This window comes from Manis javanica, chromosome 10, assembly GCF_040802235.1.
Source record: "Manis javanica isolate MJ-LG chromosome 10, MJ_LKY, whole genome shotgun sequence".
In the NCBI taxonomy this organism is placed as follows: Eukaryota; Metazoa; Chordata; class Mammalia; order Pholidota; family Manidae; genus Manis; species Manis javanica.
This window is the reverse complement of record NC_133165.1, coordinates 89,343,493-89,359,369: the sequence shown is the minus strand read 5'-3', so window position 1 is coordinate 89,359,369 and position 15,877 is coordinate 89,343,493. Positions and strand designations below refer to the sequence as shown.

Below are 15,877 nucleotides of genomic sequence, written 5' to 3'. Positions count from 1 at the left end.
TATTTAAAGAAGAAAGAACACTCCCAAATGAATGGTCTAATGTCACAATTATCGAAATTGGAAATAGAAGAACAAATGACTCCTAAGGTCAGCAGAAGGAGGGACATAATAAAGATCAGAGAATAATTAAATAAAATTGAGTAAAATAAAACAATGGCAAAAATCAATGAAACCAAGAGCTGGTTCTTCGAGAAAATAAACAAAATAGATAAGCCTCTAGCCAGACTTATTAAGAGGAAAAGAGAGTCAACACAAATCAATAGAATCAGAAATGAGAAAGGAAAAATCACAACAGACCCCACAGAAATACAAATAATTATTAGAGAGTAGTATGAAAACCTATATGCTAACAAGCTGGGAAACCTAGGAGAAATGGACAACTTCCTAGAAAAATACAACCTTCCAAGACTGACCCAGAAAGAAACAGAAAATCTAAACAGACCAATTACCAGCAATGAAATTGAAGCGGTAATCAAAAAACTATCAAAGAACAAAACCCCCAGGCCAGATTGATTTACCTCAGAATTTTATCAGACATACAGAGAAGACATAACACCCATTCTCCTTAAAGTTTTCCAAAAAATAGAAGAGGAGGGAATACCCCAAACTCATTCTATGAAGCCAACATCACCTAATACCAAAACCAGGCAAAGACCCCACCAAAAAAGAAAACTACAGACCAGTATCCCTGATTAACGTAGATGCAAAAATACTCAACAAAATATTAGCAAACCGAATTTAAAAATACATCAAAAGGATCATACACCGTGACCAAGTGGGATTCATCCCAGGGATGCAAGGATGGTATAACATTCGAAAATCCATCAACATCATCCACCACATCAACAAAAAGAAGGACAAAAACCACATGATCATCTCCATAGATGCTGAAAAAGCATTCGATAAAATTCAACATCCATTCATGATAAAAACTCTCAACAAAATGGGTATAGAGGGCAAATACCTCAACATAATAAAGGCCATATATGATAAACCCACAGCCAACATCATACTGAACAGCAAGAAGCTGAAAGCTTTTCCTCTGAGATCGGGAACAAGACAGGGATGCCCACTATCCCCACTGTTATTCAACATAGTACTGGAGGTCCTACCCACAGCAATTAGAGAAAACAAGGAAATACAAGGAATCCAGATTGGAATAGAAGAAGTTAAACTGTCACTGTTTGCAGATGACATGATATTGTACATAAAAAACCCTAAAGACTCCACTCCAAAACTACTGGAGCTAATATCAGAATTCAGAAAAGTTGCAGGATACAAAATTAACACACAGAAATCTGTGGTTTTCCTATACACTAACAATAAACTAATAGAAAGAGATATAAGGAAGACAATTTCATTCACAACAGCATCAAAAAGAATAAAATACCTAGGAATAAACCTAACCAAGGAAGTGAAAGACCTATACCCTGAAAACAATAAGACACTCTGAAGAGAAATTAAAGACAACACTAACAAATGGAAACTCATCCCATGCTCTTGACTTGGAAGAATTAATATAGTCAAAATGGCCATCCTGCCCAAAGCAATATGCAGATTCAATGCAATCCCTATCAAATTACCAACAACATTCTTCAACGAACTGGAACAAATACTTCAAAAATTCATATGGAAACACCAAAGACCCCGAATAGCTAAAGCAATCCTGAGAAGGAAGAATAAAGTGGGGGGGATCTCACTCCCCAACTTCAAGCTCTACTACAAAGCCACAGTAATCAAGACAATTTGGTACTGGCACAAGAACAGAACCACAGACCAATGGAACAGAATAGAGACTCCAAACATTAACCCAAACATATATGGTCAACTAATATTCGATAAAGGGGCCATGGACATACAATGGGGAAATGACAGTTTCTTCAACAAATGGTGCTGGCAAAACTGGACAGCTACATGTAAGAGAATGAAACTGGATCACTGTCTAACCCCATACACGAAAGTAAATTCGAAATGGATCAAAGACTTGAATGTAAGTCATGAAACCATAAAACTCTTAGAAAAAAACATAGGCAAAAATCTCTTAGACATAAACATGAGTGACCTCTTCTTGAACATATATCCCCAGGCAAGAGAAACAAAAGCAAAAATGAACAAATGGGACTATATCAAGCTGAAAAGCTTCTGTACAGCAAAGGACACCATCAATAGAACAAAAAGGTATCCTACAGTATGGGAGAATATATTCAAAAATGACAGATCCAATAAAGGGTTGACATCCAATATATATAAAGTGCTCACACACCTCAACAAACAAAAAGCAAATAATCCAATTGAAAAATGGGCAGAGGAACTGAATAGACAGTTCTCTAACGAAGAAATTCAGATGGCCAACAGACACATGAAAAGATGCTCCACGTCGCTTGTCATCAGAGAAATGCAAATTAAAACCACAGTGAGATATCATCTCACACCAGTAAGGATGGCTACCATCCAAAAGACAAACAACAAATGTTGGCGAGGTTGTGGAGAAAGGGGAACCCTCCTACACTGCTGGTGGGAATGTAAATTAGTTAAACCATTGTGGAAAGCAGTATGGAGGTTCCTCAAAATGCTCAAAATAGAAATACCATTTGACCCAGGAATTCCACTTGTAGGAATTTACCCAAAGAATGCAGCACTCCAGTTTGAAAAAGAGAAATGCACCCCTATGTTTATTGCTGCACTATTTACAATAGCCAAGATATGGAAGCAACCTAATTGTCCATCAGTAGATGAATGGATAAAGAAGATGTAGTACATATACACAATGGAATATTACTCAGCCATAAGAAAAAAACAGATCCTACCATTCACAACAACATGGATGGAGCTAGAGGGTATTATGCTCAGTGAAATAAGCCAGGTGGAGAAAGACAAGTACCAAATGATTTCACTCATATATGGGGTATAAGAACAAAAGAAAACTGAAGGAACGAAACAGCAGCAGAAGCACAGAACCCACGAATGGACTAATAGTTACCAAAGGGAAAGGGACTGGGGAGGATGGGTGGGAAGGGAGGGTTAAGGGTGGGGAAAAAAAGAAAGGGGGCATTACGATTAGCATGTATAGTGTTGGGGAGGCATGGGTAGGGCTGTGCAACACAGAGAAGACAAGTAGTAATTTTACAGCATCTTACTATGTTAATGGACAGTGACTGTGAACGGGGATGTGGGGGGGACTTGGTGAAGGGGGAAGCCTAGTAAACATAATGTCCTTCATGTAATTGTAGATTGATACCAAAATGAAATTTTTTTAAAAAGTGGAAGGGAAGGATAGTACTGAAGAGCAATTGTCAGTCTTTGCCATGGACGAGGACTGAATGGTGGTTGACTGAATAACTCCCTAGGAGACAACAAAGCAACCATATAGAAGGAACTTGGCTGTGCACTCTGAGCCTTGCAATCTGGACCATCCATACATCTTTGGACTTAGTGAAAAACAGTCTTTATTTGTGTGCTTTCTTTTGTTGAGATCCCTTCTTTAACAACTTAGCTTTTATCTTCCTAAAATAGACTTTCTGGCTAACATAAACTACCTCCAACTTCCCACCTCTGAAAATAAGGTTGCAATATGCTTCTTATTTTGCCTTTGGGAACATGTGTTTCAGTTAATACATCCAGTGCTGTCTGAGCTACAAAGGGTCAAACGAAATCTTCTCATTGCAAACTGATAAAGGTGGAAGGTAAAACAATTTCACAACAGCATAAACCACATACTCAGAGACAGATCTGCATGTCATACAGACACCATAATTCCCAGTCATCTTTGGCTCCCAGCGTAACTTCACACAGGTTATCAGATAGAGGCTCATACACACTATGATGCTTGGTAGACTTTAGGATTTCTAGTGCATCACAAAATATATTTTGATGTACCAAAGAAGCAAGCCTTACTTCTTGGTGTTTTAAACACAACTAATCTACTCTTGATAGCACTTAGTGCTTTGGGGGAGTCTCCCAGTTCTACAAAGGATAAAAGCAGAGAGGACACTCAGTATAAATATACACATAAGCCATACTGTAAGGGTGTAAAGATTTGTAGTACCATGAGAAGATGCCTTCTGTTATTTGATGCTGTGTACAAATTATGTGAATTATGTTGTCTGTCTCTTGGCCCATCACCTGACTATCCTGCCATGTTCTGCTCTGTTGGTCAAACTCTGAAAGGCTTTACTTCCAAGGAGAAGATCTGCAGGGTTGCAGTCTGTGAAAAGAGAACAAATCAACAGTGAAGACTTTGGGGTGGTGGAAACAATGTCTTTAATTAGATGACTCCCTGAATGTTAATGTCACAGAGAGATTCTGGTGCAGAAAATAATCTTCAGTGTCTTAAATGGATAGTCAGATAAAAATGTGACATCCAGAAAAAACACACCACCTTCCTGTACAGACCCTGGTGGACCAAATATAGTCAATCTCCATTCGTAAATGTTGTCTCCCTCAGGCCAGCACTGCACTTAGGAGGGGGAAGAGGGTTATTTACCATGACATACTAAGAGCCAAGCACACAGTACCCACTGCATGCATGTTTTATAAATAATAACCGGTCCTTAAGTAACAGAACCTGGCAGCACTGTATGTCACAGATCTGCTCATTCTAGATTTACCTGGTTATTGAGGTGGTCATTTGTGTTTGCTAATAGGCTTTGTGCAAAAAGCCCAGACTTCTTGCACATTTATGAAAGGAGATGGTTTTGCAACTTGGGATGAGGGGCCTCTGAGGTTACAGAACCTTGGGGAGATGAGCATTGTCTTTTCTGATAATTATATTTTAAAGAGATGGCTTTTAGGTCCATGAAAAAAACATTATGGCTCAGTAAAGCTGGAAAGAGGCTTATTTAGCTTCTTAAAAGATTTATATACACTCAAAGCAACAGGGTAAGAACTTACAATGACAAGTTTTCTAAAGTAAATGCTTTAAGAAAAGGGATAGGGGGAGAGAAAAGTTTCTTCCCTTATTTTTAAACGACAATGAGCATCTTAGTTTTAATTTGCATTTGCCCTTACATCATCCAACATATCACCTCTTGTTGGAAAGACTATCATTTCTCCACTGGGTTTCCTTTGTACCTTAAAAAACTCCCTGGGCTATATTTATGTGGTCTATTATGGATTCTCTGTTCTGATTCACTGACCCACATATCTTTTCCTGTGTTATCCTTTTGCAGATACAACAGTGTGTTGAACAGTGTAACTTTACACAGTCAGCTCTGAAATTCGGCAATGTAAGTTGACCACCTTTGTTCTTCACTGGAATTATTTTGGCTATTTTAAAAACTTTGTTTTTACATCTTTTTGCCAGTTTCTGCAGGCTAAGGTTGTGAACCCCTTGCCCGGCTGCATGGGGACAGCTCCCATCCCCTCCGCTGGCTTTGGTGAGTCCCCTGCTTCAGTGGGAGACTTTTGTTCTGCAGGGAGAGGGGACTGGGCCCCGGAGGGTTTGGCAGCAGCTGCTCCCCAGTCCCAGCCGGCACCAGGGGAGGGCTTTCCTTGGCTTCTTCCCCATCCTCCTGTGAGAGCTGGGTGGGGTCCCTGGAGGACCGACTGCTAGAAAGGGGACCCGCCCTGTGACTGCAGCCCTCAGAAGCCCCACGGCCTCACACTCGTGCACATTCAGTGTCCATCCACTTGTCAACATTTCCAGTTTAATCTCCCTACTGGTTTATATGACGTCTGGCAGCTTCTGTCCTAGGTAAGCACATGCCTACAAGACACCCCAGATTTCTGAATGGCCATCTTCCATGTAACAGCTCTCTGATGGTCCAGTATAAGTTGCTGATTTTTAGCCTGTCCAGTGTTTTTTTGTTGTAAGGGTGGGTGTGATATCACTCCAGCCCTCTGCATCTCTGGGCTGAAACCAAAAGTCTGAGTTTTTAAATAGGAAAATCATGGTTCTTGGCTCCAGAATGTCATATTGCACTGTACTTGAATCTCTTCAAATGCCCTCAATGTTTTGTTTTGTTTTGTTTATCTTGTGGTGGTTATTTAGGTCCATGTCTATCTCCTTCGACATTTTCATGCATTGTTCTGATTTTCCTATTTGATGTTTATCTGTCTGTCTCTCTGTACTCTTTTGGTTGGCTTGCTGTGGCCAAAGCCTGGCTGTTGGAGTCCCTTCAGCGACAACAGTCCCATGAGAGAAGGGGGTCTCCACCTGGGGACCTGTAGTGTAGAGGCACGTTGCCCAACTCACTTCTGGACCCAGACATCTGCCCTACAGTCTCTGCAGGCTTTCCTACCCTCGGGAGGGAAGACAGCTCTGTAGCAATTCTGCCCCATATGCTTGGCAATCAGATGGAAAGATTCATTTGCATGGGGTAATACCAAGCTTTCACCCACAGGTCCATCACCTGCTGCTGATGTTCCCAGGAACATCCATGTGCAGCCCCCGAGAGAAGGGCCTGCAGGCTGTCCTCCTACCAGGACGCCCCCGGGCCTGATGTCTCCAGCTGCTGTTCTGCTCAGGAAAGCCAGGGTGTTCAAACTTGGCACTAAAGAGTATGGGGAGACATGTTCCAGCTGCCAACTCTGTACATTTTTAGATACAGTGACACACTGGATATATTAATGGTCAGCCGTGCTGTGCCTCCAGTTGATTTTGCACATCACTGGCCTGATCCATCAAGTGTTGATCTTATTGTTGCATGCTCAGAGAGAGAAGCCTGTTGCTTTCACTTACAAATTCTTGTGGGAACTTCAGTCATGTCCTCGAGTACTTATAATGTAATCTTTCTCCAGAAAAAGTTTCCCCAAGCCCAGATATTTTCTATTTTCCCCTTCCCAAAACCACCAGTTTTCTCTTCGGTTATGGGTATAGGGCAAAATAATCCTTGCTCATTCAGACTTTCCTGCATGACCACCCAATCATTCCTCCCAATGCCTCGTGAGAAAACATCCCTGCCCGCTGAGCCGGGCCTCCCTGCTGACCCCGTGCTCTCTATCCCACTCCCACTAAGCTGCAAATCCCTAAGAGCGAGAAGCTTTATGGTGCGGATGGTGAGAGTCACACAGGTTTCCTTTAATAAAGAAGACTCAAAGGCTCCAAACTGACAATTTTCACAAATCCGTGATTTGCCGGAAAAGGATACAATATAGCAACAGCATTAAAATATAGATGCCCCACAGCCAAAGGCTACCTCACAGCAAGAGGTCCAGAGAGGACTGGGGGGAGCTCAGCTGCCTTCCCTCTGCAGGGCCACCCACCCCTGCTTTCTAACTTGGTTAGAAAACACGAAGACTTGAGTGAGACACATCAGAACCAGGAGCTCACACGTACCTGGGTGTGTGGGACAGGCTGCTTCCTTGACTGGTCTGGCAAACTAGCTGCTGCCCCTCGAAGCACCTCTGCAGGGGCAGCAGCCTCCGGAAGATCCAGGGTGAGCCCAAACATTCCCCCTGGAGCTCGCTCAAGGTCTCCTCCACTCAGCGGTGTCCACGGGTGGGGACGCGGCCCCTTTGTCTAAAATCCTCTGTAGCCATTGCAGCAGGGGCTCATCAGGGAGCTGCTTTTAACACACTACAAAATGTCTCAAGTCTTTCACTCAACAGCCTTTTACTTTCACGGCTTCTTGCCCTACATTGTCCCCTTGTCCCACTGAATTTTCTTTTTAGTAGTAACTCGTCTAGCAGGTGTACAGCTAATTTCAGGTATGGTTGCCAGCTTGGCCAGAGAGGGTGAAGCTCACCCGAAGGAGATTCTGACTTTTATTTTTGCTTATATTCAGTTTGCTCATGGAACTGAGTTTTAGAGGACTTGCATCAGTTTGAAATTTCCTGCTAATCCGTTTTGCTAGATTCCAAGGCTTAGGGTCTATCATTTTCAGATCCCACTGGAAATGTTATCATCAGTAGCTGATTTAAAACCATGAGCTACCTCAAACCAGGAGTGACTTGGCAACCATCAGGCACCAATGATTCATTTTCACCTCTGTATTAGAATCACCCTTTTTCCATCTAAGTAATGCCTTCGCTTTTAGGTAAAAATTAGTTGTGATGGATGGAATTTAATCCCTTTCCTGATACCAGCTGAACTAATGGAAGCAGTTAGACGGTCTTAAATTGTTAAAGGACACTCACAGGATCCCAAATAATAACGCTTACAAATCTATGTTTATTGCAGGAAAAGGATACAGCATAGCAATGGCATCAAGCCAGCAGAAACCTCCGCCTAAGGCTGCCCCCAGCGAGGCATCCCGAGAGACCTTGCACAAGCTCCAGCTGTCCTCTCTCTGCCGGGCTGTGCCAGGTCATGCCGGGACATAACTTCTTTCTCAGATCCGGAATCTCTGATGCGTGCATAGAACACTTTGGAACCAGGAAGCCCTAAAGGAGTCTAGGCTGTTCTTATGCTCTGTTGATTACATAGGTTATTCTTGCTATGTAAGCAGCCCCCTCCCAGCAGAGACCTCCAGTAAGGCGTCGTCACTGGGACCACATGCAGAACATCAAGCTCATTGTTATTAAGCAGCATTACCAACACACTGGGATAAGCCACCTCTGATCTCAGCTTGGAGCTACGGGCACAAAGCAACACTATTGATCAGTGCATTTTCCACCTTGCCCAGGGTTCAATGCCTGGCAGATATGTCTCGTACTTCATGGAAAAAGTTCAGGCCAATATCATTTCTGCTGTAATTACTCCTCATGGTGCACTTCACTTCTGCGGTATTAAACCCCTGTCAGTAAGCACAGTGCCCCACACATTCTGAATGCTCATGATAAACGTGTTGGATGAGTCAATGAAAGAATCACCAGAATTTGCAAACCCAGGCTTTGATTGATGGATTTGTATTGCCCTTCTTTTTTCCCTTCAGTGTATATTTTCTGTATCAGGGACATTTGGACAATTAGTCACAGTTTTTGAGTTAAATGTTTCAGTTCTTATACCATGCTTAGATCATAAACTCCTGGAAGGCTGAGATATTTCTTATTTTTCATCCCTACCTCTCCTCTCTAATGCTCCCAGTCGCCCAGAGGGGTTCTCTGCTGTAGTGCCTGCCTTTTATCCATGCTACATAGTAGATATCAGCAAAGTGCTTGCTCCCCACCACATGGGGATGCCTTGGTGCAGCCATCAGGGAAATGTGCACCTAATATTCTGACCCACAGCACGTTCTCTGTGAGTATTTACTAAAAGTGAGTTTAACTCAGTCTGTCTACAGGCTCAGATTATATATAGTTCTAGGAATAGTAGATATGTGCTTAGGTCTCTACCTAATATCCCTGAGTCCTTATAAAATCCACAAGACATATAAATTATGACACTCATTTTAGGCATAAAAGAAACTCACAGAAATTAAGTAACTTATTTGAGGTCACACAGATGTTACATGTTTGAGTAAGGATTTGAAATAGTGTCTCTTTGAGATAATTTTTGCTCCTTCACATCACTACCACAGTCTCTCAAGAAAGCTCAGAAAACAGTGAAGGTCACACACTCCAACCATACAAAGGAGGCCCAGGCCTTTCCTCTTGTCACCCCATCCCTAAGCCAGTTGCTCTGAGTTGAGGCAGTAACCCACGTCAGACACACAGGGCTCCACGGCAGGTGTGAGCCCTGTGGTGCGGGGGCAACGGGTGCCCAAGTTCTACTGCTTCATCCTGTAGCTTGACTGCCTCTCTCAGGAGGACATACAAAGCCAAGGCCCTTGGACCTTGCCTCACTCTAGACCCAAGGGAGTGGGACCCCCCAAGTCTTCCTATACAGGAGGGGTGGTAAGTTCAGTATGATTGGCTTGGGAGTCTCTTAGCTGAAGCCATGAGGCCCCACGGAGGGTGAGTCACAAGGAAATGAAGCATAGAAAAGACTCCTTTAGGCAGATGCAGTCGTAGGCTCTAGAAAACAGGGTAAAATAAGCTTCTGGAGTTGTTTCAGGGCCTCCATGAGCTCAGACCAGTAGGAACATAGACTGAAATTTGGGTTAGATACTCTACCACAGAGATTCTCAATGGGGGCAACTTTGCCTCCCAGGAGATATTTGTCAATGTCCAGAGACTTTTTGTTTGTCATAATGATGTGGGTGGTGGGGGGAAGGTTTCTATTAGCTCCCAGCAAATAGAGGCCAGGGATGGTGCTAAATGTCATACGGTACATAGGACTGCCCCTACCTCCTCCACAGCAAATCATTTAGCACCAAACACCAAGAGTGTTGCAGTTGGGAAACCCTGTTCTAGAAGACATAGAATGTGTGCATTTGCCTTTTGTGTCCCTTATTCTATTCCTTGGACTCAAAGCAAATGATCTGTGGGGCTTCAGGTGAAATATGAAGAAGAACATGGCTGTGTCCAGCAAGGTTTCTATCTTATGCATACATCATGATTATCTGACATAGGACAGGACTCATAAGACAGGGCAGTGACTACCAACCCCTTAGCAAGAGATGGAGCACCTCTTTCACAGAAAAACATTCAGATACTTGCATTATAGTCATTGCATATTGTTCATTGATACTATATCTGTGGTAACCAAAACTTAGAACCTGAGCAAAGCTCTTAAATGAATTTATTTTTTACTTATCACAACAGCATTGTTCTATGTGAAAAAGAATCCTGCATATATTGATCATTGGTACATTGTGCAAAAATCAGATGAGCCTTGCAAATCACCACTAGGATAGTTTGCAAGGTAGATACAGTGATTAATATGGTTTTCTTCTCATCTAAGATGGTCTGGATTAACTTTGGTATTATGACTTAAGAATAAACAATGTCAATAAGGAGTAAATTCAATAAGAAATAGTACATAGGTATGGAAAGCTGAGAATCCTTTTTGATGACGGCATTATCTGCAAGTTCCCAGCCAAGAACAGCTGTAACAGTAAATGAGGCTAGAGGCATGGAAACCAGGCCTCAGCAACAGTGAGAGGCTGAGCATGAGCTGACCATCCTGATATAGTTTCCACAGGCCATATGTGAGGAATACTTGCTGTGGCCATCATAAATCAGGTTAGGTAGAGTTCATTTTCTCTGCCATGGCCTCTGACCTAACCCTTCTCTCCTGAACCAAATTTGTCCCCAATAAAGTTATTTTTGTCACTAAAGTGATTATCACTGCATTTGACTCTTTCATCTTTTTCTCATATACCTAAATCTTACATCTTTCCCCTCCAGCCTTACCCATAGCTGACCTCAGGGCAGGAGTGAGGCCTTCTCCAGCTGTTCCTCCAGATGACTGTGCTGAACTTGGTTATACAGGACAAGCTTAATCAGCTTCCTCCACCCCTCTCCAGTCTCTGTGTGCGACAGGCCTTTGCAGTACCACATTATAACACCTTTGAACTTTATGATCTCTAGCTTGATAATTGTGCAAGTCAAACAACAAAAAAATAACCTCTGGCTCTGACAACCTGTAGGGTCTCCAGGTTGCTCATTATTTTTGTCTCCTGTCTATAAGTACAGAAGGCCCACGGAGTTAAGATAATGTCCACTCTGTTGTATGCTCTTGTTGGGTGATATGTTCTAATTTTCAACCCACAGACTCAAATATGCAAAAATATAACTTTATTTTATATAGCCATTATTAATTTATCTTTCAAGCTTCCATTTATGTCTGATGCAGAAATTGAATCCAGTTGCCTCCTTATGAACTCAGTGAAATGTAGTGATTTCTCAGTCATTTAAAGTTTAGTAGCTATTCACATTCAAGATTATCTCTTTCTTGAATAAAACAGCAGTAGACTCACAGACAGTGAGAAGGGGCTGGTGGTTACCATGCGGGAGGGATTGCAGGGGTGAAAAGGGAGAGTGAGGGGGCTAAAGGGGCACAAAAATTCTCAATCATAATGTAAATTGGTCATGGGGATGGTAGTACAGCATGGAGAATGTAGCCAATGATTCTGTAACATCTTCCTATGCTGACAGACAGTAACTACACTAGTGAGGGTGAGGATTTAATAATATGGGTAACTGTTGAACAACTGGCTGTATACTTGAAACAAAATAAGACTGTATATCAATTTTAAAACTTTAAAAATTAAAGAAAAAAAGATTATCCCCTCCTTGTCTCTTAGGTGGTCAATGTTATGTCCTGGGGTCTGATCCTAAAGTAACTGTGGTGTTGATGACCAGGGGCATCTACTTCTCAACAGTGATTGACCATTATTTTTCTCCATTTAGTTTGTTAAGAACTCCAAAACTGTATAAAAGTCTTTCACAATTCTTATACATTTGCTCATTCCCTTGTTATTTTCTACAGCATTTTATGCTATGGAAACTTTAGAAGTTAAGGTTCATGGTCATATCTTCTTTGTGGCTGGTAGACACCATTATGGATTGTACACTTGCAAATCTGAGAATACTATTCATTCAATCAGCAAATATTTATTGACCATTTGTTACATGCTTGACCACTGTGCTGGATTTTTTGTCTAATTTTTTTGCCTTCAATTCTATTTTGATTGACAATTTTACCTTGACAACTGCTTTTCCTTTGCATGCATTCTGTAGTTGAGATCTTTAAACAGTTAAAAGAAACCTTCAACTTTCATGAGTCACTTTGTTTGACATCTTTATTTTGTTTCTAGCATGAAGCTTCAATAACCCAGTCATAAAGATTTTCCTTTTAGTTGATGAATTTATATTCCCATTATTGTTATAATATATGCTTATTGAATTTTTCTATGATGTTATCACTTTTAAAAAGCTTTCTTTTTTTTCTTTTTACTGTTGTTTTTGTGCTCTCTTGGTGCTATTTTGCTTTCTTTCTTTTGTTTGTGGCAACGTCATGCCATCCTTACACTTATGAAGAACATTAGATACCAGATGACAATACATAATATATACAGAGGGAAAAAGATGGGGCCCCAAATTCCTATAGTAAGGCACGTTTTCATTCATACATAGGACAAAATAAAGAGATTTCAGATATGCAAGTTCTTGGACTACTTCATCATACCCATTTCTTTAAAAAAATCTAGGTAAGTGCACATTACAAAAAAATAAAAGTGAATGAAATAAAGAATCACGAATAATGGTGGGTTACATTCAGATAGTGACTATTAGTGTTCAAGTGCTTTTTGTACCATTTCATCTAATCCTCTGAATGACAACATAATGCAGATATTAATATTATCCCAAGTTTACATATAGGAAATCAGGATGCAGAAAAGGTAAGCAGTTTGTCAGGGTCATAAAGCTTACATAAGCAGAACCAGGGTATGAACACAGGTTCTAAAGAATGTGTGTCTAACCACTGTGCTCGACTGTGGCAAAAGGGGAGTAAAAATGGGAAAGGGTGCTGTGAAAGGGATGTCAGTGAATATGAAATAAAATTTGAACATAGAATGAAACCTAAATAGCTATAGTTTATTACTATGTTCCAGAATTTAATTGATTGAGAAATCACATAATGTAAAGGTAATAATTTATTGGTACTCTCCAGGAACAAAAATCCAAGAATGTGAAACAAATAAAAAGAAAGAAAGGGTGGAAGAAGAGTGGATAGAAGTGGAAGAGGGAGAGGGAGATTGTTAAAGGAAAATAAATTTGTACTCTTTCATGGCAGGTGTCAAAATATTTTGTTTTTAAATTTGAAACTCATAAATACTTTAAGACTTGTTTGAAGTTATAAAGTAGAAATAAAAAATATCTAAATATTATGTAAGATAATAAGTTGGATAAAATCTTTAACAAGTAAATCAATAAGACAAAAAATAATACAGGTGACAATGAGATACATTAATGATTAATTCAGGAGATAAAATGTCTAACTCTGAGTTCTAGAAAGGAAGTGGTGGTGTTGGTGTGAGGGAGTAGAAATGAGATTAGATCTCTATATCTACAGATATTAACTAGATAAAATTTATGTTTTACTTTTCATTGTCAATAAAGCCAGGGAGATGGTGGTACAGGGACCCTTCAAGTCCATGGTACAGAATTCTGCCTTAAGCTCAAGCACCTGGCAACACAAACTCCTATCCTACTATTCTATGTCCTTCACTACCTCAAATGTTGCAGAAATTTCCCTAACGTCCTTCTTACAGCTGCCTTCACCTCCATGTTCTTCAGGCTGTAGATGAGGGGATTCAGCATGGGTGTGACCGTACTGTACTGCAGAGAGGAGAGTAAATCCAGGGAGGAACCAGAGGAAGGCATGAGATAGCGGATCAAACCTGAGCCAAAAAACAGGATCACTGCAATGAGGTGGGAGGAGCAGGTGGAGAAGGTCTTGACCCTGCCTGTGGTGGAGCTGATGCTCAGGATGGTGGACACAATGCGGGCATATGAGAAGAAGATTGGGAGGAAGGTTCCAAATCCATGCAGTAAGATGGAGCAAATCAAGATCTCAACATTGATAGAAATGTCAGAGCAAGACAGAGGGAAGAGGGAGGGCAGCTCACAGGTGTAGTGGTGGATGGTGTGGGCATCACAGAAGTCCAGGTTAACAGCCAAGAGCACAATGACAACTGAATTGAGAGAGGCCAGACCCCACGATGCAAGCACCAGGCTCACACAGAGCTGGTTGCTCATCACCTGGCCGTAGAGCAGTGGATGGCAGATGGCAGCATAGCGGTCATAGGCCATCACTGAGAGCAGAAAGGCTTCAGTCCCTGCAGTAATAAATACAAAGAAGACCTGGGCCAGGCAGCCCTCCACTGAGATGGATTTCTTCTCTGACAGCAGGTCCTTCAGCAGCTTTGGCACAGTGACAGAGGAGAAGCAGAGGTCCAGGAATGACAGATTGCTCAGGAAGAAGTACATGGGCGTGTGGAGGCCGGAATCAGCCCTGATCAGCAGCAGCAGCGTCAGGTTCCCCATCAGGGTCAGGAGGTAAATCCCCATGAAGAGCACAAAGAGAAGGGCCTGGATGTGGGGGTCATCAGACAGCCCCGTGAGAACAAACTCGGAGACGGTGCTGTGGTTCCTCAAGGCCATTCATGAGGATGCTTCCCTGGAATAAGATAGAAACAGGATGAGACCTCCTGTCTCCTTCAGAGCATCACCCCTCTTCTCACAGATCTGCCCTGCTCTGCTTACACTCTGCTCAGACATCTCAAAGCTGCCCTCATCGTATCTCAGTAAGTTTTTGTCCTGTTTTGTTCTCCCTGATCTCGGGTCAGTGTTCACTTACTTCAGAGAGTCCCATTCCTCTCCATAGAGATTTAACTAGAAAAATGAATATCACTGGCTTCCCTAAACATTCATAGGGTTTTAGGTTCTACTGCATTCTTCTTCTAATTTAGAAATCCTAAAGATTCCAACACATATCTGCCATGATTTTCTCGACCTTCTGTCTTCGATTCCTCAAGTTTTTGTTCAGAATCATCAAGTGGCTCCTTGCCAGAGTTGATGTCCATTAGGCATAGTAGATACAGTGCCTAAAGCCATGATTCTTCTGTGGCTGGTGAAATTGTTTACATTTCTTTCAAGGTCAAAAGAACAAAATGAATATAATACATACTAGATTATATTTGTCTTTATAACTGCAGTTATAGGTTTTAGTGTAGTTCACAGAAAAGGGGCCTGTAAAGGCTAAAGTATCCAGGGCCCATAAGAGGTGAATGTGTTACTGCTCTTTCCTTCATAAACAGCACATTTAACTGGAATAGGACATTGCTGAGTACAGAGCACTTTCTTAATCTCTGTCCCAATTGTTTCAAGGCAATTCTGTGAGATTTGACAGGGAGTTATTATCCCTGGGATAAGGAAATTTATTGTGAAAAGTCTGAAATCAAAGGATATTTTGCAATATTATATTGACAGCAAGTAGAAGAAACAGGAAATAATCACATCATTTTTTTCTAATTGACAGCATAATGTCTAGGCTTCATCCACAGAAATAAGGAACACTTTTCTTACCTTGAGATTCAGATTTCTTCCTCATCTGCCCTTAACCTTTCAGCTTTTCTGGCTGCTCTTGATAGCAGAGAGGTCTATTTGT

At 41.5% G+C, this 15,877-nt stretch overlaps 1 protein-coding gene across 1 annotated transcript; it reads right to left on the bottom strand.

Annotated features, from left to right (window-relative positions):
• Positions 1–13,929: 13,929 nt before the first annotated feature.
• On the bottom strand, positions 13,930–14,871 carry LOC108409159 (olfactory receptor 8S1-like). Its single transcript, XM_037012190.2, has one exon. The coding sequence runs from the start codon at positions 14,869–14,871 to the stop codon at positions 13,936–13,938; it is 936 nt and encodes a 311-aa protein (XP_036868085.2). The 3' UTR covers positions 13,930–13,935.
• Positions 14,872–15,877: the final 1,006 nt, after the last annotated feature.

What these genes read in the sequence shown, in the direction of transcription:
- LOC108409159 (XM_037012190.2), bottom strand. Translation starts at nt 14,871, where the DNA reads ATGGCCTTGAGGAACCACAGCACCGTCTCCGAGTTTGTTCTCACGGGG.